At 40.3% G+C, this 23594-nt stretch overlaps 1 protein-coding gene across 1 annotated transcript in view; it reads left to right on the top strand.

Moving 5' to 3' along the window:
- The first annotated feature begins 2039 nt into the window (after positions 1-2039).
- Positions 2040-23594, top strand: part of SNTG2 (syntrophin gamma 2) — a 272147-nt gene continuing 250592 nt past the window's right edge. The window contains exons 1-2 of the mRNA XM_050951641.1: positions 2040-2060; positions 2582-2719. Of these exons, the coding sequence (XP_050807598.1) occupies positions 2040-2060; positions 2582-2719 (159 nt within the window). The remainder of the gene's footprint in view (positions 2061-2581; positions 2720-23594) is intronic.

Raw genomic sequence — 23594 nt, forward strand, 5'->3', positions numbered from 1 at the left:
AGAAATTCAGGTTATATTTCGTGGATTACTATAAAACACATGTAGCAATTACTAGCCACCATTATTTGCTCCCTTGAGGTTATGTAGGGTGTTCTAAAGAGTTCTGTTCTCTTGTGGTGTTTCTGTGAAGTAGTAGCAATGATGGGCTATCAGAGGCCAATATAACAATAATGGGATATTTTATGAATAAAATAGAATTTGAGTGAGGTGATTTTACAAATGTATTCTTCCACATTTTAAAAATATCTGCTATTGCATAGGGCATCAGTTTTATTTACCAGTAATGCCTGTACAGTCACTTACAAAAAAAAATTAGTAAATCATCTTATCAGTATTGATAATATCAAGGTACTGAAAACTTTGGAATGTTAGGAAGTGAAAGAACCATTACATCCTTCTCAGACAGCGCTGTGCTTCTTTCAGACCTCCCTAATGGACACTGAGAGCTTGTCTGCAATTTAAACACTACTATGGCACAGCTGTGCTGCTGCAGATGTGCAGTTGTAGTGCTTCAGTGTAGACACTACCTATGCCGACAGAAGGGGTTCTCCCATTGTCGTAGGTAATCCATGCCAATTTGAGGTGGTGGCTAGGTTGATGGAACAATTCTTCTGTTGACCTACCGCTGTCTACACAGGGACTTAGGTTAGCTTAACTATGCCACTCGGGTGTAATTAAACCAACTTAATTTTCTATTGTAGGCCAGGCCTAATCCTTCATCAACCATCACCAAAGAACATCCTCCTTAATGGTACAGAAATTAAAATATTATCAAAGAATTTAAATCCCAAATTTGATGTACCTTCAGTTTGTTATAAAACTTTTGAGGAATGAGCATTGAATGCCAAGGGCTTATTTCTTTTTAATATAATATAAAACACAAAAATCTGATAAGAAAAAGCATGTGAAATTTTAAAGGAAATGCTCAAATTGGATCACAAATTATTGGGCTTGATATTGTTCATTACATATCGGTACAATAATTTCCTGCACTACAGGAATCATTACATTAAATGCTCTGATCTGTTTTATGCAAGAGGTCAGACTACATGATTATAGTTGCTCTCACTTGGTTTTAAAATCTACCAACCTCCAAAATGATGTTTACAATCTGCTCCTGTAAAGTCAATAGAGCACTAATTAATTAATCTCATTTTCCACAGTTGTGACAGGATCCTTAATTGTGCTAGTACGTAAATCGCTCAAAGAAAAAAAAATCAAAATGCCAAATCATGGACTTAAAAAGACTTGTAAATCAGGGAAAATATGACTCACGGTGGGCATGAAAATTTTTTCCCTTGTGAATAGTACAGATGTTCTACTGCATCAGCATCTATCAGACAGTGTGAATATGTGTACTTCAACTGTTAGGTATAGTAGGAATAAAAACAATCACAGCATTCTGATACCGCTGTAATAGGCAAATTAATAATTTCTAGACTGATAAATGTTGTAACTCAAATACAATCACACAATCACTCATTTCTGCTTTGAAAATAGATGTTTTGGTTTTTCTCTGCTATATAGAATGCAAATAGAATCATTTGTCTAAAGCTCATTAACTTCTGAAAATGTTCTAATTCATTGACATTACCAATTAGATATTTTGGTCCTAATTCTGTAAACATTATTAAACAAAATCTCTCACACTGGAGACAAGTGGGAAAGTGTGAAAATGTTAATTTTTCTGTTGTTAATGTATTTAGACATTTCAGGTGGCATTATGTCACATTGTTTTTTATCTTATGTAGTGTATTCTGCACATAATCTTAAACAGAAAACTTGGAAAAATACTTTTTATTTTGGCTCCAGCTATATTTTGATGGCTTTTAGTAGTTAAACCAGCATATCTCAATTATTCAGTGTCGCTTACCATTTAGTATTCTGATAGTATACTTCCATTCACCGTGATACATAACATTTAAGTCTTATGTAACTTCAGAAGTAGACATCTAGTTTGACCTTCACAAATTGAAATATATAATGTGTATGTTTGTGTATATCTGAAATTGGGATGTAAAATGTTAATCCTCTGCACAATGGAACTCTGGACAGTAAAGGTAAAGCTTGTCTGTGCCAGAGACCGAACTTTCTTGAGGATCAGTCTGAGGCCAGTCTTAGACTCTGGAGTGAACTCCTCCAGGAATGAAAGACCATCACAAACCTCACCACTGTCCACTCAAAGTGCAATGTGTGTTTCTTTAAACCTGGCCTTCTCTAATGAAAACACATTGCAGCATGTATATTTAAAGAAAGCAAACAAACAAAAAATCCTTCCAAAACAGAACACCTCACTGAACCCACTTCTCCTCCTGGCAGTGGAAAGAGGTTTTAAAGTGGGAATGAATTACACTTACACCCACTTGAAGGCTCATTTACACTGTCAGATAAGTGTAAATAGGCTTTTGAATGAACATTTGAATCAATTTAAAACTTCAAAGAAAGCAAGCTGACCTTTCACTTCCTGTTTGAATCAATGTGCATTTTTGTGCAAAACCTATTGACCTTTTATTGTTTATTAACATAAAATGCTCCTGTACTTAAACTGTTTTATTTGTATTTTTGTACTTTGTTTCCACAGACTAAAACAGGTATTGCATTGTTATATGATGAAGGGTCTGAAAATGCCTATGACATCCAACTGAAGCTTACAAAAGAGGTACTAACAGTTCAAAAACAAGATGTCATCTGCGTTAATGGAAATGTTCACAATACAAACGTAAGTACTTCTACATCTATTTTGCTTCCAACTATATATGTGTACGTGTTCCCAAATAGATATTCTACCAAATAAGACATATGTAAAGAATGAAACAGTGTGTGTGTGTGTGTGTGTGTGTGTGTGTAAAATAATATTTTATTCTGCCATAGTTTTCTTTCCAACTCCACTACTCTAGTAAACGTAACATTGCAAGTAGAATAGGGACTGGCATATAAATACTGAGAATGCAGCATTTCAGCACCAGAAAGATGGTTAGTTAGGTTATTAACTGAAGAAAGTGTTCTGTTCCCACTGAGAGCACTTTGAAAAGAGAGTATACTACATCACTCATTTCCCCAGAATCTCTCCTTTATTTGTTCAAGAGCAGGACAGGCTGGGACAGCACTTGAAAGTCACTTCCTTCACAGTAAACTTTTCCAGGCAAACCTGGAACCTAAAAATGTGTGCTTGCACATATGCTACGCTTTCTTTTCCCAGTGCAGTCTGAGTACTAACTCTCTTAGAACTTTTAGCTCTGTCATGCACTCTAGCCATGCAGAGGTCCACTTCTGTATCACCAGGTAAGATTTTCTTTATGCATAACGGGACAGCTATGCATATGTGCCGTATAAGGAAGAACCTAGCAAGGAAAAGTATACAGTGGTATGTAGACAAGTTCCCAAAGTGCTAGATTTGCAAGAAAGGGTAGTTATGTTGTGTTCCTCTGGAAACAAGTGTAGGTGTACCACATTAAATGAGCACAAGAAGTTTCTTGTACTGTATTGGAGGTTCCTGGATAAAGTATGCATGACAGCCTCCTCAGAGACTTAGTCAATAGAGAACTCTCACGGCTTGTCTTCATCTAAAATGGTACAGTGGTGCTGCTGCAGTGCTTCAGTGTAGACACTAGCTATGCTAATTGGAGGGGATCTCCCGTTGGTGTTATCCACCTCCCCGAGAGGCGGCAGCACTGTCTATATGGGGACTTAGCTCAACTTAGTAACACTGCTCAGGGGTGTGGAATTTTCACATCCCTGACCAATGTAGTTAAACCAACCTAATTTTCTTTTGTAGACCAGGCCTCAGTTTACCTCTGGTATTACACATCTTTTCAGCTAAACATAAAATTTAACGCTTGGGGACATTATGTGAGTTTATAATTCCCTGTAGAGTCTCTACAGCAGGAAATGGATTATACTTCAACAACATACACACACATTCTTTACCCCTTTCCACTCGAATGGCTAGTTTTAGTTCAGAGCCCTCAGAATGTCCCACTTGGGGTATAAATTGGCAATGGAGCCTGGTATTTTCATTCACGCAGTCTTGTTTGTTCACAAGGAATGTACAAGTTCCTGTTTCTCCAAACTGAAGAGGAACCAGAAACAAAATAGTAGTTTCTTAGCTTACAGTTCCAAACATCTTTAGCCAATACCAGACCCCGAAATCTCTAGCTTTTTTCCCAGAGTCATACACCAAGCTCACTGCCTGCTGCATGGCTTTCTTGCCTTTTTGCTCCAACCCAATTCTCCGTTTCTTTTCTGTTCTCCCTCTTTCCCTTCATACACATACTTTACTCAAAACAATGCTCAGCAAAGCCCCTCTGTCCATCCTAAAACTCCTCAACAGGTTCACATAACACTTTTATCTTAGCTTTGGGTTTGTGATGAATTTATCCTTGCAGTTATGCTAATTGAAGACCGTGTTCACATCTATCAGACTCACCTGAGATTTTTTTTTTTTAAGTTTTGGACAGTTAATGCCATCCAAGAATAATCCAATACAAATCGCTAATAGTAGTTAGAAATGTTTTCTCTTGTGTAATTGTCCCAGACTATTGTACGCGAATATGACTTGTTTATAAAAATGTGCAAGGTGAAATATAGGATACCACTTAGTGAAGTGAAAAGCATGTCACATTGTGATTGGTTTGTTGAGACATGCCTCTGCCAAAATGATCACCTTGTGAATATCTTTCACTTCACTGAGTGGCATGAAATGCTGCAGTTCTAACTGTAAAATGCTACAGTAGTTATTGGTAAGGCACCTAGCACTAATTAGTTTATATGCAATTTGTGGTCATAATAAAATATAATATGTAGTTGCAAATGCATGGTATCTTGTCTAACTAAGCATTTTTAATGTGCCAGTCTCAGTAGTATATTGTACATAAATTAGGAAGCCTTACTTCTATCACAAAGGATATTAAATTAAATTAAGTTCTATTCAACTTTCTCATTTCAGGCTATTTCTTGACTGAAACCAGCCAATAGTGATTACCTTCTAGAAGGAAATATGGTCAGCCATTATCATGACTGATTACTGGGATAAAACCTGTGCAAAAAGTTAGGTCTTGCATCACTTTCTAAAAGTCTTTAGATTTGGGCTCATCTGGATTTTTGATGAAATTTAATACCACATTCAGAGGGTCCTCCACTCAGGATTCTCTGCCTGCAGACCCCATAATTTCATCCAGAGGACCTTCAGCTTCAGTGCCATCTCTCTTCAGAGCTGCCATTGTAGGGTACAGAGAGAGAGAGACAGGCTTTGATAACATTTGGAACTTAAAGATGAGAACCAGGACTTTGAAACTGATCTGGAAGTGGACAGATGGTCATTGTTAAAGGTGGAGCACAGATGTAAAGTGGGCAACTTTGTGCTGAAGAAGTTGAAATTCCCACAGATTGCCCTAGTTAAATCATAGGTAAATCTGTACGTGTGAAAGGCACTTTGTGTGCACAGGAAGGGAAAAGGCCTCTCCCATCTTAGCAGCAGTTGTGTTGTGTTGATACTGTAAGGGAGAAAGGTGAGGGCAATGTAAGGACAATCTGATTTTACCTTGTAAATCTCTTCATGGTTTGAGCTCTGCATATCTTAGAGAACATGTATGTCTTCATACTGCTTTCAGGCAGCTGCAGTAAACTAGGAAGTTCAGCTGACAATGACAAGATTGAAATATCATGTGATTCCATGCAAGGAATTTTCAGTCTAACAGAGATGTTGTTGTTGTAAAGATCTGGACACTTGCAACATCTATGTGTTTACTTGGGGAATTTCTATGAGGAATTAGTTGCAGTTGAGTCTGGGCCCTTCTTTGATGGGTGAAATTCTTTTTCATGTCATTTCTGCTAATATGTTAATTTGACCTTATTTTAAATATTTTAACATATGTATATTTTAGGGGGCCTTGCATGATATGATGGGTATCTTTAGTAAATAAATGAACAGAGTTGTCAATATCCTATTTGTATTATATTTCATTGCCCATTCCACCATCCCACCATTTTCCTGATGTTTTGGTGATCAACAGACTTTTTCACTCCATAACTTTTTCACTCACTCACCTGCACAGTCTTAAACAAGTACAAACAAAAAAACTGTAATCAAGCTTTTTTCCCCCCACCACATGCAGGAAGGGGAGGAAAAAAAGAGTTTATTTCTGTTTTTCAGTAGTGGGGATACATTGTGGTGTATCCCCACTACGGAGTACCTATGTAGAAAAAATGTAGATTAATTATGAGTAAAAACTAATGAGGGTAAGGTGGAAGAAGAGGCAGGACAAGGGTGATCACAGGATGATTGTGGTTGATTAGGTCTGTTATGACAGCACCTTTAAGGTTCCAATTTTTTACTATTTTTTTGAATTGTGTATGTATATGCATGCTACAGTCACAATAATATCTACTTCTTTACCAAGAAGTTGAAATTTAAACATTTATTTTTCTGAGTTTATCACTTGCTAGCAACATATACAGACAATTATAGTTTCCTATAAGAATTGCCAGAATTTCACCTTGCTTTTTCTGCTTGATTTCAAGTTATGTGTTTTTCAGTTCCTATTATACTATTAATTCATACTCCAGGAAAAAAGAAACAAAATTCCATCACATATTGTGCTTAATTGTTTATTCTTTTAAATGTCATTTTTTTCTACACCTTCTATAAGGTTCTAAGGGAAAAAGGAGCCTAAGGAAACTACATTTACCCTGCAAACATTGTTAATGCTGTCTCAACTTTGGGATACTACAATTTTAATCTGCTTTTCTCAATAGACTTTATTGATTTGCTAAATTATATAGGGAGAATAGAATCTTAAATGCCTCAAACTATCTAACTCATAACATGCAATGATATTGTGTGCATGGGCAACACAACAGAGACTTATGGATGGAAGAATATCTTTTTGAGAGATCAGACATGGAAAGACACACTCTTGTAGGTAGACTAGGCCCGTTGAGTGTTTTGAATGAAAGGACAGAGACCTTGAACTGGAATGTATCCAATGGATGTCACTGTTTAATTTGTTCACAGCATTTGTGTTGCCAAGCAGGTGGGCTGCTGTGATTTGTATTGCTGAGCCATTTTCAGAGTGAGTGGCTTCTTTCTTGGCATGATGAGTTGCAACTTAGCAGTCAACATGGAGATCATTAATGTGTGGATTGCTGTGCCCATGTCTGTATCCAATAAGCATAGTGTTCTGGCCAGTTGAAGATGGAAAGTGGGTATCCAATAGTCCAAAAGATCCCAGGCTAGGAACTTATTAACACTCAAAGGGCAGATGCCCTTTCTGTGGCATACACCACTATTGAAAGCAGGTTTTTCAAAGTGCTTCCCTCTCTTACAACCTTCCACCTGCTGTTCATCTAAGTGCTGCAGTTAGGCATTGAGAAAGCTGGGAGATGGTGCTATTAGTGTTTGATGTAGAGGAGATATATAATATGTTGTCTGCATATTGATGGTATTTCAGCCCATGTTGTCTTACTAACTCCTGCAATGGCTTCATGTGGGTGTAGTACAATATGAAGTAGAAGAGTGAGCCTTGCGGGCGTTCAGGGGTGGGCTTTATAGGTAAAGGAACAGTTTCCTCTACATTTAGATTGTAGGGTCTTATTACAGGTGAGGTGGCTATTATATATCTGGAAGGCACTTAGCAGATCTGAGGACAATATAGAAATAAATACAATTTGACCATTTATCTATGACTACTTCATCTTTGCCTTGTGCTGTAATTGGGGTTGACAGCTCTTGTTCTTCATCTCCAATTGTTCCTGTCAAATGTGTCTTCTAAGATGAGACCGACCTTCTTAGTGTCCTCCTCCTTTGGAGTCCCGAACCACCTTTTTCTGGGTTTTCCTCATGATGTTAGTCTCATGACTACCACATCCTGGCTCTCTGATCAACATATTATGTGTTTCATCATCTTATATGACCTACCATCTTAGTCAATACTTCCTCAACGTTTCCAGGACAGGGGCATCGGCATCATTGCTTAGCCTGTTAGCTCTTGTCTTAGCCAATGTCCACCTGAGCATTCTCATTTTGGCAATGTGCAGTACGTGTTCTTTCTTCCTCATTGAACTACATTCCAATTCATACATCATGGCTGGTCTAATCATGATCTTAAATAATTTGTTCTTTAGTTTATTTGGCATATTCTTGTCACAGAAAATTCCCGTCAATTCCCTCCATTAATGTTAAGTGCTCTTCATGCAACTTCTAACATCTGCAACTTCTGACAGTTTCGTCATGGCTCATTACTGAACCAAAGTATTTAAATTGCTGCACAGACATTAACTCTATATCATCTAGTGTTACTGGCTTTTCATTGTCCTTCTCAGTGAAACTTTGCACACATTCCATCTTTTGTTGGCTGATTTGTAAACCATTTTCTTCCAATGCTATCTTCCATTGTTCTAAGTCTCTTTCCACTTTGCCTTTATCTTTGCAGCACACTATAATGTCATTGGCAAAAAACATACTCCATGGAGCCTCACTCCAATATCCTGTGTCAAGGTGTTCTATACAGGCACAAATAGAAATGAATTTAGGACTGGCCTTGATGCAGACCTACCCTCACAATGAATGGCTTACTGTAGCTGAAGCTGCTTCTCACTATTGTGCTACCCTCCTGTGTGTCAAAGATAGTCTGAACATATGTCTCCAGAAGATTGTGCAACTGCAGGCACCGCTATATCAATTCTGCAAGAACTTTGGCCTATGCCTTCTATCTGTTCAGAAACCCTAAATGCAATTGCTTGTGTTTTTCCCTGTACTTACCCTGCAATATTTGGGCTGCACACACAGTATTCAGTGTTGACCTTCTTGGCATAAACCCAAATTCATTATCACTTACTTGGTGCTCAAGTGTTAGTGATAATTTGATCATTCTTTCCAACTAGCTCATTGTGTGACTCATGAACGTGATGAGTTGGTAATTACATACTGACACATCCCCTTTCTGCTTGAAGAGAGAGACCAAGGTGTTCTTCCTCTACTCCTCAGGGATCTTTCCAATTTGGACGATAATAGGTTTTGTGAGGTTATTGCTTGAGCATACTTGCCTCAATAGTTTCCATGGATTGTCTTAACTGAGCAATTTCTCCTAAAACCAGTGCCATCTCCTAATGTTTTTGCCATTTTCCACCTGTACTGTTCCATTTTATCTTTGACACAAATCATAGCTTCCAAGTCATCAGTGCTTTTTTGCCTGGTCTTGACTAATCTGTATATTCCTTTATCTCCCTCCTTCATAAATAGTCTGGGATATAAGGCGCTATGTGCTTCTGCAACAGCTGTTTTCATCTTTTTTCTTTGGCAGCTTGTATTACTTGTAATTTTCCACCGTTCTTACTTTCTGCTATTTCTTAAACTTTTACTTCTTTACTGCCTCCTGCACATGGCTGAACCACCACCATGTCTCTTTGCCATGATATTTCCCTCCTTCTCTTTGGCCACAGGCAGTTTTTTCTATTTCTGTAATGTGTTTGGATATTTCCCCCCAGGCCTCACTGGCGTCATCACGGTTGGTTTAGTCATTGTCCAACCCTTTGTAAAACCTGATACTTATATCTGATACTAATTTCCCTGTCCATGACTCTCTACCTTTTTATCCATTGTTCTACAACTCATCTGTTGTCCCCCATTAGCCTTATAGACTCACAGACTCATTGTGACCATCTAGTCTGACCTCCTGCACATTGCAGACCACAGAATCTCACCCACCCTCACCTGAAATAGACCCCTACCCTCTGGCTGAGTTACTTAAATCCTCAAAACCTGGTTTAAAAACTTCAAGTTACAGAGAATTCATTATTTACATTAGTTTAAACCTGCAAGTGACTCATGCCCCATGCTGCAGAGGAAGGCGAAAACCCTCAAGGGTCTCTGCCAATCTAACTGGGGAGGAAATTCCTTCCTGACCCCAAATATGGTGATCAGTTAGACCCCAAGTATGTGGGCAAGACCCACCAAGCAGATACCTGGGAAAGGATTCTCTGTAGTAACTCAGAGCCCACCCCATATAGTGTCCCATCTCCAGCCTTTTCTTCCAGAAGTCCATTGTAGGCAATCTCTGTTGCTCCACAATCTGCTCAACTGGAGTCACTTTACAGTCTCTTGTGTTTTTTAGATTTATTTTTCTTGTCAGGAAGTAGTGAATCTAGGACCTACTGGCAGCACTTTTGTATGTAATTAAGTGTTCCTCTTTCTGTACAAAATATATCTTGGCAACAATCAAGCCAGCTGCTCTGCCTAAATCTGATATCAGCACCAGCTTCATTTCTGGATTCAAAGCCTCTGCTTCCTTGACAGTTGTCATGTCCATTGAGATCCATTCCAAAAATCATGCATTCAGATTGTAGTACTTCACGTTTCACTTGGTCCAGAAGTATCTGGAATTTCTCCTCATCTTGCAGCGCATATCCATATATAACATTAAATAGTTGGTCTCTGCTAGGTACTACTCCAGCCTTTTGACAGCCAGTCACTCTTCCTTTGGATGTCCATTACTTTATCTTGTAAGGTTTCTGCTACAATTATTCCTACTCCATTTCTGTTTACTACTAAACCATGATACATTATCGTTAAATCCTCCCCAGTGTTCTTGGATTTTGATCTCTTTCATTTTGTTCCATGTATACAGATATGTGCACTCTCCTTCTCAGTATCTCATCTACTTCTCGTAGGTTCCTATTAATTATTCCCACATTCAGGGAAGCCAGACATAGTTTTTGGGCTGACTTCTTAAGCCACATGTACTCAGAATGCAGTAGCCTTGTTAGGCTTTTCACATTTTTCCCCGGGGACCATGCTAGCATTATACTGAAGATGAAGATCTGTTGAGACCATTTATATTTGACTGTGTAATTGAAATTGAATGCCTTTTTCTAAACCGTTTCTGTTTCTGACTCAGACTAGACTGGCAAGTCTAGAATATTTTGACCAGTCCACAAAATAATAATTTATGATTTCGGGGTGTATGTGTGTGTGTATGTGTGGTGGTGGTGGAGGGTTGTGGAGAGGAGAGGGGAAGAGTTAAAGCCTTTGTGAGCATGTAGATTCCTAGGAAAACCTTTTGAAAATAGAGGTGAAATCTGGTATATTGAAAATACACATAATTGTTCTTCAGAAGTACCTGTATCAGCCAGGGATAAATCATTGCTGGCTGAATGGTTAGTAGTATCCAGAGAAGGACATGAATTGCACTAGGAGCAGGTAAATATTTTTCCTAAATTCCCAATTGCTCCTTCAAGTATAAGGGATATGTGTATTGACACATCTCATTATGTACCACACACTATTTAGGTGTGATTTGTCAATTGTTTAACTTAATTTACTATGTCTTTCTACTCCTTCACTCCACATTTTCCTCCCTGTCTGCATGTCTCATCCCCTCAATGCATGGCTTGGCCTTTCTTTTTTCCCAGGCATTCTCTTCTCTCCCTCCATCCACTTGTCTTCAGCCCTAATTTCTTGTACAGAAACTTCTTGCTCCTTCCCACTCCTTCGCATCACATCTCGTATATCTCTTTCCCCCCAACAAATCTATCTCTTCTTACTTCTCCCTCACTCACAATTCTTGCTCTCCCTGCCTGCCATCCACTTCAAAACAAGTAGTCTTTCCAGCTTCTTTTCACCCGTAATCAGCCCCTCCCACACAGCAAAACAGCTTCTAACTTACCTTGGGAGTCAGGACAAGTTCTGGCAAAGAGATATCAAACACAGGCTTTTGGCTTGGAAGTTGGTAGAGGGCTCACTCCCTAGAAGGCTAGCTGCAGTAAGGTTAGGAGGGTGGTAGCATGATGGGGACATGCACTTCCTGGCTAAGAGATCAGCTAGCTGTCCAGTTTCAGGAGGGATGCTTGTCCTAACATTACCAGGTGGAAGTGGGGTGCTGTAGCTGTGAGACAAATGGAAAGACAGGCAGGTGGAGCTCAGTCTTACTCATCAGTTGACTTCCCTGGGGATCAAAAAAACCCAGCAGCAGCCAGCAGAAGGTGTGGTGTTTCTCACTCAGCTGTCAATAAGGGGACCAACAAGTGTACTTGAGCAAAGCTCTAGAGAGTACACACACACAAGGGGGACAAGAATGAATGGCCTAGTAGCCCAAGTAAGGATACAGACAAATACCCATATACCTACTTGCTTTTTCCAAGACTTTTCTGGTGTCTCCAGTGAAGTGTTTCTTTTCCAAAGAATTTCAAAAGAACAAGTAAATAAAGATTCCTCCATGGATATGAAAACATAAAACAGCTGATTAAAGGAAGATTCTGCCTTCTGAAACATAGACATCAGTGTTTGTAAATGGAAAATAGAGTATTTAACCCTCTGCTGTTTTTTTCCCCTGCCCTGGAAAAATTGACCCAGATATTGAGGAAATAGCAATAAAAAAGTACGGTAGGAAACCTTTTTCACACCATATCACCCTATTGCTGGCACTTTAAGATCACTTTACAAAATTAAAGTTTGGACCATGGAATAAATAAGAAATACAACAGATTGATTAGGCTTTAGTTTATTATTCAAAATAGGAAAGTTTTCAGTAGCTTGTAGGAAAAGACCGATGAATGCCATAGAGAAGGAAGATAACATGGACATTACTGAGCTCCAAAGGAAGAATTTTGCACATCAAGTATAGTCAGTAGTCTAGCAGAGAATAAGTACAATTATCTACCATATATAAAAAGAAGAAGCACGCCGTTAAAATAGCTAGACAGTAAACCATCAGGGGCACATAAATCCTTTATAAAACTGAAACTGATGTACTGTTCTACATGCAACCATATAAGTCTGTCAAGACTGGTAAATTGTAATGATATAGTTTATATTCTGTTGCAAGGCTTGATGCATGATTCCTTAAAGGTTACAGGCAGAACATATGAATACAACAGAAAGATCAGTCCATTTATGGTTGCAGCATACAGAGGATGCCAATGGACTGCAGTCTGTATCATGTTTCATCACCTTTTTACATGCCAATGTGTAACACAAGCAACCAAACATTTACAAGCCAGAAGCTGGGAATAGGAGACAGGAAATGTATCATGTGATGATTATCTGTTCTGTTCATTCCCTCCTGGGCACCTGGCATTGGCCACTGATGGAAGACAGGATACTGGGCTAGAAGGACCTTGGTCTGACCCGCTATGGCTGTTGTGTACAAATGATCCAAATGGGGAACACCTGTGGGTTTTGTGTGTGTCATGCCATAATTAGCAGATCATTATGAATTTTAACAATAAAACATGTTTTAGGTTGATTTCTCACTGTGTGAAGCAGTTTTTAAAAGAAAGATAGAAAAACTTTTTTTTTCATGTGTCGCAATAAGAATCATTAGCTCAGTACAAACCCTGGACCTTTAGCTGCCCAGCACAGACCTCTACCACTTGATCAACAAAACGGACCAGCTACTTGAAGTACTTGTATCAGAGGGGTAGCCGTGTTAGTCTGGATCTGTAAAAGCAGCAAAGAATCCTGTAGCACCTTATAGACTAACAGACGTTTTGGAGCATGAGCTTTCGTGGGTGAATACCCACTTCGTCAGATGCATGTAGTGCAAATGATACACAAATCAGATATTAGGAATGGCAATGTACAAAAACCTGTAGGAGAACACTACAACCTCCCTGGACACACTATAGCAGACCTTAAGGTGGCCATTCTGCAGCAAAAAAACTTCAGGACCAGACTTCAAAGAAAAACTGCTGAGCTTCAGTTCATCTGCAAATTTGACACCATCAGCTCAGGATTAAACAAAGACTGTGAATGGCTTGCCAATTACAAAACCAGTTTCTCCTCCCTTGGTTTTCACACCTCAACTGCTAGAACAGGGCCTCATCCTCCCTGATTGAACTACCTCATTATCTCTAGCTTGCCTGCATATATATACCTGCCCCTGGAAATTTCCACTACATGCATCTGACGAAGTGGGTATTCACCCACAAAAGCTCATGCTCGAAAACGTCTGTTAGTCTATAAGGTGCCACAGGATTCTTTGCTGCTCTTGAAGTACTTGATAAATGTTTTTTACCGTGGATTACAAAACAATTTGCTTGATACTAGCCAAATGTTGAAGGTCAGTATTCCTGGGTTTTGTTCTTGGCTATAGGGGAGGAGTATTGTCTAATGGTTAGAGCAGTGCTTATAGCGAAAATAAGCAATCCATTGATCTGGCAAGTAAATTCTGATCTATGTGGCTGAGTGAATAAGACTTGAATATTTGCCTGGAATGATTTTGAGAAATCTCTCACCTAATGTAACTATAACATGGAGGAGTGATACTTCATTGTCATCTTAAGGTAGTATATTATGAGCTCTTGCTCAGTAATAAGGGCTATGAGGGGTACATAGAAATCTTAGAAATGTAGGACTGGAAAGGACTTCAATAGATCATCTAATCCAGTCCCCTGTACTGAGGCAGGACTAAGTCTTATCTAGACCATCCCTGTCTGACTGGTTCTTAAAAACCTGTAATGACAAAGATTCCACAACCTGCCTAGGTAATTTGTTCCAGTGCCTAACTACTCTTACAGTTAGTAAGTTTTTCCTAATGTCTATTCTAAATCTCCCTTGGTGCAATTTAACCTTATTACTTCTTGTCCTGTCCTCTGTAGATCAGAAGCACAATTTATTACTCTCGTCTTTACAACAACTTTTACTTACTTGAAAACTGTTATCATGTCCCTCCTCAGTCTTCTCTTCTCCAGATTAAACAAACTCATTTTAATCAATCTTTCCTTGTAGGTCATTTTACCTAGAACTATGACATTTTTTGTTGCTCCTCTTTGGACTTTCTCTAATTTGTCCATATCTTTCCCAAAATATGGTGCCCAGAACCGGACACAGCACTCTAGTTGAGGCCTTATCATTGCTGAGGAGAGCAGAAGAATTACTTCTCATATCTTGCTTCCTACTTGCTAATACATCCCAGAATGATGTTCACTTTTTTTCCCAACTGTATCCCATTGTTATATTTAGTTTGTGATGCACTATAACCACAGTGTCTTTTCTATAATACTCTTTCCTAGACAATCATTTCCCTTTCTGCATTTGTGAAATTGTTTATTCCTTCCTCAGCACAGTACTTTGCACTTGTGTTTATTGAATGTCACCTTATTTATTTCAGAACATTTCTCCAGTTTGTCAAGGTCATTTTGAACTCTAATCTTCCTTCTCAGAAGTTCTTGCAACCTCTCCCAGCCTGGTATTGTCCACAAATTTCATAAATGTACTCTCTGCCATTATCCAAATCCATTTATGAAGATATTGACTAGAACCAGAGCTAGAACAGATCCCGGAGGGACCACATGCAATATGCTCTCCTAGCTTGACTGTGAACCATTGATAATTACTCTCTGAGTACAGTTTTGCAACCAGTTATGCATCCACCTTATAGTGGTTTCATCTAGGCTATATTTCCCAAGTTTGCTTATGAGAGGGTCATGTAAGACAGTATCAAAAGCCTTTCTAAAGTTGAGATATATAATATCTCCTGCTTCCAGGGCCGGCTCCAGGCACCAGTTCAGCAAGCAGGTGCTTGGCGTGGCCAAGGGGAAGGGGCGGCACTTCGGGCTTTTCTGCAGCAATTCAGCGGCGGGTCCCTCAGTCCTTCTCGGAGGGAAGGACCTGCCGCCCAATTGCCGCCAAAGAAGAAAGCGGCGTGGTGGAGTTGTTGCCGATCGCGATCATGGCTTCTTTTTATTTTTTTCTTTTTCTGTTGCTTGAGGCGGCAAAAACCCTGGAACCAGCCCTGACTGCTTCCCTCCATCTACAAGGCTAGTTACCCTGTCAACGAAGGATATTAGGTTGGTTTGACGTGATTTGTTTTTGACAAATCCATATTTACTGTTACTTATCACCTTATTATCTTATAGGTGCTTACAAATTGATTATTGATCATTTGCCCCTTTATCTTTCAGGGTACCAAAGTTAAGCTGACTGACCTATAATTCCCTGGGTTGTCCTTATTCCCCTTTTAATAGTGAGATACTATATTTGTCCTTTTCCTGTCCCCTGTCCTCCATTAATTCCTTAAGGACAATTGCTAATGATGGCTCAGAGATCTCTTTAGCCAGTTCCTTAAGTTCCATAAGATCTCTTCAGCCAGTTTCATCTCTCTTGTCCTCCATGAGTTCTCAAGGATAATTTCTAATGATGGCCCAGAGATCTCTTCAACAAGTTCCTTAACTAGTCTATGATTCATTCCATTTGGACTTGCCAACTTGAAGACATCTAACTTGTCTAAGTAACTCTTAACGTGTTCTTTCCCTATTTTAGCCTCAGATCCTCCCCATTTATGTTGATGTTCGCAGTGTTAGTTGTCTGATCACCGCTAACCTTTTTGGTGAAAACTGAAACAGAAAAGGCATTTAACATTTTGGCCATATCTTTCCCAAAATATGGTGCCCAGAACTGGACACAGCACTCTAGTTGAGGCCTTATCATTGCTGAGGAGAGCAGAAGAATTACTTCTCATATCTTGCTTCCTACTTGCTAATACATCCCAGAATGATGTTCACTTTTTTTCCCAACTGTATCCCATTGTTATATTTAGTTTGTGATGCACTATAACCACAGTGTCTTTTCTATAATACTCTGTGTTTTCTCTTATACATATAAAGAGAAGACAGTAAGGGTGAGAACAGAACATGTGGCTTCCCAACTGTGTGTTTTTCCCTCAACCACAGAGAATTTGACTTTGGAGTCTCTCTTTCCCATCAATGGAATTTTACCAAGGAGTTGGTAGAATAGGCAGCCCAATTCAGCTGAAATGTAGAATGATCTGCAAAATGTGGTACATCTTAGAGTGCTGCTGTTTATATTCTATGGAGTGAGCAATTATCACAGCCTATAGCCACATTGTATGTAAACAATACCACCTGCAGTTAAATAGTTAAATTTGATCATGGGGGAACCACATATACCTACAGAGGTTGTCTCACGGTTCAGCTCCCAACTCAGTCTTGATCTCATAATCTCTCTGTAGTAACTACAGCAATCATGGACACAAAATGTATTATTAGGCCAGTATTTATCACTATATAAGTGTTTTGTCCTTTAAAAAAAAAAGGTTATTCAAACTAACTTCTTTTGTTCTTTAAGTTATTGCCCAGGGCCGGCCCACAACATTTTGGCACCTGAGGTGGAGAGCTCAAATGATGTCCCCATACCCCCTCGCTTGGGCCAAAACTTTGGAGGGTCTCAATTCTGCCTTCTTCCTGTTCTACTCCTCTCATGGTACTGCTCTGCTACCTACCCCAATAAAGGAGAACTAGCAACTTAAAATGCCTTGTTCAAAAATTTTAAGTAACACTTAACTCTCAAACTCCTGAACAGCAAATGTAACTTTTCTTGTCTGCATAGTAAAAACTGGCATTTTTATCTGTTTGAATAATCAAAGTGGTGCTTTCTGTGCCTTCTTGGTTGCAAAGATTTGAACTGCTTCCTGCTGAAGGTCCACAGTCTGGGCCAGCTCATACTCTATTAAGATGGTTGCAAGGCCAACCAGCCTCTCCTGTATCATTGTGGAGCTTAGATGTGTTGTTACTAACTTCAGCTTGGAGCAGCTGTATTCTCCACTGGCAATTGTTACAGGAAGTGTTAGAAGTATGCACAGAGCAACAAAAGCATGTGGAAAGAGGGTGGTCATCTTACTTGTGCACATATATTCCAGAACAGCCTTTGGAGCTGATCCTGCTGAAATGTATCTTGAAAGGGCTTTCAGTTCATCATCTAAATCACTTGCATCAAAATCGCACGTCAGCATATGTCGACACTGTCTCTAGTGCCCTGCATGCTGGTCTTCTTCAGGTAGGTCTTCTTCAGGTATAATGAGGAGTTTTGGAATATCGTACAACATCCCAAATATACTGCTGTGTTTCTTGAGCTGTATGAAACGTTCTTCAACTGACTGTATTGCACAATCTAGCACCTGGTTAAAGAATTAAACTTTGAATTGTTGTTTGGGGTCTCTTATTGGATTATCCCGTGCCTCGTAATCAAAATGTCGTCTTCTTCAGTGACTCTTGTATTCTTGAATGGGTGGGAAAATAGCTTCAGTGTGAAGTTCCTTTGCCAACTTCTGTGTACTCTTCAGAACATTTTGAAATCTCTCATCTGACCGGTAAGACTGTAGGTATGACTTTGTTTTGTCCAGTTGTTCCATTGCTCCAGATATATCAAGGTCAACGCCTTGGAGTCTCTTGCTTACAACATTTATTTCAAACAGTATGTCATGCCACAACACTAAGCCACACAGAAATTTGAAGTTATGTATGTTTCTGGTGATTCCATTTCCCTCTGCCACTGTTCTCCCACAAACAGTTCCTGTCATAGCATCGTCCTCTATAATGGCAGCTATGGCATCATCTATCGTCCCAATTTGGTGTTTGATAGGCTTTCGCACCTCCACTCGACTTGCCCATCATGTGGCACTCAGTGGTTTCAGCGTCAGAGAGGATGTTCCCAGATGTTTCTTCAAAATTTGCCATTGATGAGTTGATGCAGAGAAAAATACATATATGCTTTGAATTACATTAAAAAACTCAGCAGCCTTACTAGAAGCTGATGCTGCATCACTGACCACCAAGTTCAATGATTGAGAACTGCACGGGACAGAAAAAAGCTCAAGGGTTTAACTCTCAGATCGGTGTGTTCACTCCTCTGTTCTTTCCTCTCATGTTAGCATCATTATTGTAGCCCTGACCTTTCATGTCAGTTATCGCAATTCCCGTATCTTCCAGCTTTTTAAGAGCCACATTTGTCATACCAGCTCCTGTAGTATCATCAATGTCAATAAATTCTAGAAAATGCTCTCTGACAGTCACCATTGCAGGGACATTTTCACTGGGTTCTGTTGTTGTTACAAAACACACCATTAAAGTCATGTGTTCCGTATGGCTGATGTCAGGTGTGCAGGCCAAAATAACAGAGTAATATCTTGCTGACTTCAGATCTACCACAATCTTCTGTTTGACTTTTGTTGCCAGTAACTGTATGATCTCATTTTGAATTGTTTTTCCAAGGTAGTGGTGTGTGTGACGGGTTGGATCACAGAAACCCCCTTGGGAGCTGCCAACCGATGTGCTAAGACTACTTCTATCCCTGTTTTCCCTGCCAGCTCAGGACTTTAGCACCCTTGTCATAACATTTTTTCCCAGATCTGGACCTTAGCGTCCAAAATATGGGTGTTAGCATGAAAACCTCCAAGCTTATTACCAGCTTGGACTTGGTAAAGCTGCCACCAGCCAGGATTTATACAGTGCCTAGCTCACTGTGGTCTCCCCAAAACCTTCCCTGGGGGACCCCCAGACTCAGATGCCTTGAGTCCTACAACAAAGGGAAATAATCCCCTCCCCTTGTTTCCTGGTTACTTCCTCCCAGGCTCCCCTCCCTGGACGACCCTAGGAGCTTCCCTGCTTCCAATCCTGGAAACACAAGTACCGAGAGAGCTAATCTCTCTCCCCGCCCCCCTCACCCAGAGGGTATGCAAAGTCAGGCTTAGTAAATCTAACACAAAGAGATTTTCCCCTTGACTTCTTCCTCCCACCAATTCCCTGGTGAGCTGCAGACTCAATTCGCTGGAGTCCCCATTAAAGACAAACTCCAACAGGTCTTAAAAAGAAAGCTTTATAGAAAAAGAAAGAAAAAAGGACATTAAAAATAGGCTCTATATCAAGTTGACAATATACAGGGTCAATTGCTTAAAAGAAAAATGAATAAACAGCCTTATCCAAAAAGAATACAATTTAAAACATTCCAGCAACTACACACATGTAAATACAAAAAAAACAATATAAACCTATTATCTTACTATCCTTGTACTTACAACTTGGAAACAGAAGATTAGAAAGCTTGGAGATAGAGAGAGATCACTCTCAGAGCTGAGAGGGTCACCGATCCAAGACAAAGAACACAGAACTCACACCCCAAAACTTCCCTCCACCCAGATTTGAAAAAGTCTTGTTTCCTGATTGGTCCCCTGGTCAGGTGTTTCAGGTTACTCCTTTCCAGGTGAAAGAGACATTAACCCTTAGCTATCTGTTTATGACAACCCTGTCTTGCCGAGCCAGACACTTTTGTCTACTTCAACAAAGACCCAGAGTCTGAATTACCTGCCCCAAAGCTGCAGGTTTACCTGAAAACAGCTCACAGAAGTGTACTTGTCTTTAGCACCCAGATGCCCAACTCCCAGTGGGGTCTAAACCCAAATAAATCCGTTTTACCCTGCATAAAGCTTATGCAGGGTAAACTCATAAATTGTTCGCCCTCTATAACACTGATAGAGACATATGAACAGTTGTTTGCTCCCCCAGGTATTAATACATACGCTGAGTTAATTAATTAGCAAAAAGTGATTTTATTAAATACAGAAAGTAGAATTTAAGTGGTTCCAAGTAGTAACAGACAGAACAAAGTAAGTCACCAAGCAAAGTAAAATAATATGCGCAAATCTATGGCTAATCAAACTAAATACAGATAAGTTCCTCGCCAGTTCCAGAATGCTCCCTTTTACAGGCTTATCTCCTTTTAGCCTGGGTCCAGTAATCACTCACACCCCCTGTAGTTACTGTCCTTTGTTCCAGTTTCCTTTAAGTATCCTGGAGGGGTGGAGAGGCTCCTTCTTTAGCCAGCTGAAGAACAAAATGGAGTAGTCTCCCAGGTGTTTAAATAGACACTCTCTTGTGGGTGGAGACCCCCTCCTCACCCTGTGTAGAATCCAGTCACAAAATGAAGATTTGGAATCACATGGGCAAGTCACCTGCCCATGCATGACTCAGGACTTGCAGGCAGCAGCCACTACCCACATGCTACCTTGAATGTCCTCAGGTAGACTTCTTATGTAAATTGGAGTCTTCCAAGCTCTTTTTTCTGTTAAATGCTTCCTGATTGAGCACATTTCTTTCCCAAGGAGTGACCAAATGTTCTAACTAAGGCTACTTAGAAATCAAGAAATTATACAGCGAATGTTCATAACTTTGAACACACAAATGGTGCCTGCATACAACTAGGATGAACAGAACCAGTAGATCATAACCTTTACATAGATATGTTACATGGCATATGTAGCAAAACTCTATTCCAGTTATATCATACATACATTTATAAGCACCCCCCATAAAGCCTTATGGGGTACACTGTCACAGTGTGTGTACATATCTTGGGTGGTGACTGTTTTTAGATGCTTCTGGAGTACAGCATCGAACAGCCATCAGCTCCACAATTTAGTTTTCATTGTTTGGCACATACAGCGGATCTGAAGTGCCACACAGTCCTAGGTTTCTCACAATGGCAGTGAGCATTTTCAGAACATTTTGCAAGTAAAGAGAGAGTGATGCAATCTTCTCTTGATGCTGATCATCTATCGTGGCCTTTAATCTTAGTCTCATCTCAAGCTCTTTCCACCTATGGAATGCTCTCTGGTGATTTGCTGCCTTTTTTATGACATGCCAGATTTCTAGACAGATTTTTCCAGTCCCTTTGTTCCTATAAAACCCAATGTGGCTGGAAGAGTTTGCAACAAAAAAAGTATGCAGCATTCTGGGTTTTTGAGTACATATGCCATGGCCTCTCCACTTTGTCACCATTGGGGATTTCATGCCAGTAATGTGTTGGATGGAAACTTCTTTTTTCATTGTCTTTGGGAAACATGAAGTTTTTCACTTGCTGTGGCCCATGCAGTACAAGGAGGTCCCTCAGGCTACTGCTCAAGTGGGTCCACAGTCCTGAATCATCTAGATTTAAGGAACTAAACTCAGCAGCAGCTGTTTCTTGTGCCTCCACCACACTCTTCTTTGATCTATACTTTTCTTCAGGAATGCGCATGGTTACATCCATTTGAGATCGAGATATGGATGCTGCAGTAGCTGCCAGGTCACCTGCAGTCTGACTAACTGGAAGTTCAGGCATCTCCTCACCACTCACATCTTCACGGGGGGTGAAAGGCTCACTGTGAACATTTGTGTCTATGTATCTCAGGAGAGCTCCTTCCTGCTTAGATAGAAAAGCTTCCTTTGCTTGCTTTCTTTTTCTGAGTGCTGCCTCAGAGGAACGTTTTCTTCTTTCATTCATGACTGCTGTTCTGTGCCAGCTATAGTGGCTCTCAACACTCAGTAGAAGGGGACAAATAAGCAGGCTGGTAGCAGGGCCTGAGTGAGGGAAGATACCAGTGTCTTAACGGCCTAACTGGCTCCTACTACTTCAGCTGACTGCCTGTTCTCCTCAAGTGGGTTCAGGGAAGCAGCAGGAAACAAGAAGCTCCCTGAGAAGCTGGTGTTAATCAGTCCAGGCTCCTGGGGGTGCAAGAGAGGTACATAAGAGGTTCCTCCTTCTCTCTCTCCCTGTAGCTCCTGCTGCTTTCTGTTACTCCATCTCACCTTTTCGCCTGCCTGCCTGCCTGTTATGTTTCTTGTGCCCTCCTTCGTCCAGCACAGCACTCCACCATCTCTGTGCATCTAGAGCACAGAGAATACATATGCACTAGCAGCAGACACATTTTCTACACTCTGGGTCTTAGTGGAGCCCCCTTTTCTCCCCCCTCCTTCCCCGTCTGGCACCTAAGTCGGCTGCCTCAGTTCGCCTCATGGTAAGGCCAGCCCTGTTGTTGTCTCCTCTCATCTACATAGTGCTCTTTTCCCCTGGCATAATGTTCCTCTGCTGCTTGGTCCACTTCTCCTCCTCCTTCCCTTCACACATTTTCTTACCATTTTATTTACTCTCCTCCCTTCTCCCCTTAATATTTCTTCAGATGGTGACTGATGGCTCCAGCCTCATTGGTATCTCCAGTCCTTAAGATTGGCTCGTGTTTCCTCTCTTCCTGGTCCTAGATAACCTGTAGTAGTTTGAGGTAAGGAGTTTCCTTTTTATTTCCAGCTTCTTTTTATAGGTCTCCAGGCTGTTCTTTCTCATGAAGAGCTTGTATATCTGTAGAAGCAGCTGGGAATAAGAAGGCCAGCACTACATTGTTGCCCCTTGGCCCAAGTTATTAGCCAATACTGGGGGCCTTGTGCATTGTTTCTGTTAGGAGGAACATTGATTAAACATGTCAGATATTTCTTTGGTGCAATCCTGGTTATTTACAAAGAATTCACACAAAGTCCTGTTTCCCTGAACACAGGAGGAATAATGAACAGGAGGCAGTTTCCTTGCTTTCAGTTTCCAAGCCTGTCTTTCAAGCTAGTCCTTTGCCCCAAGGAATATCCATGTTCCCTCTCAGGGCTATGCTCAAGGCTGTTTCTCTGGCTTTCTGCTGGCTCTTTCTTGCTTTCTGGTTGCTTTCTATGACACAAAAGGATAATAAAATACTAATTAACTTCCCTCCAGTAATATCTGACTAAGGAAACATTCACCACAATACTACGACTGCTAACTGCATCTCTAAGCATAATTCTTCCCCAAATCATAGACTCACTCAGACTCAGACTCAGACTCTAGGACTGGAAGGGACCTCGAGAGGTCATCGAGTCCAGTCCCCTGCCCTCATGGCAGGACCAAATATTGTCTAGACCATCCCTAATAGACATTTATCTAACCTACTCTTAAATATCTCCAGAGATGGAGATTCCACAACTTCCCTAGGCAATCTATTCCAGTGTTTAACTACCCTGACAGTTAGGAA

The sequence above is a fragment of the Gopherus flavomarginatus genome, chromosome 4 (assembly GCF_025201925.1).
Source record: "Gopherus flavomarginatus isolate rGopFla2 chromosome 4, rGopFla2.mat.asm, whole genome shotgun sequence".
Classification (NCBI taxonomy): Eukaryota; Metazoa; Chordata; order Testudines; family Testudinidae; genus Gopherus; species Gopherus flavomarginatus.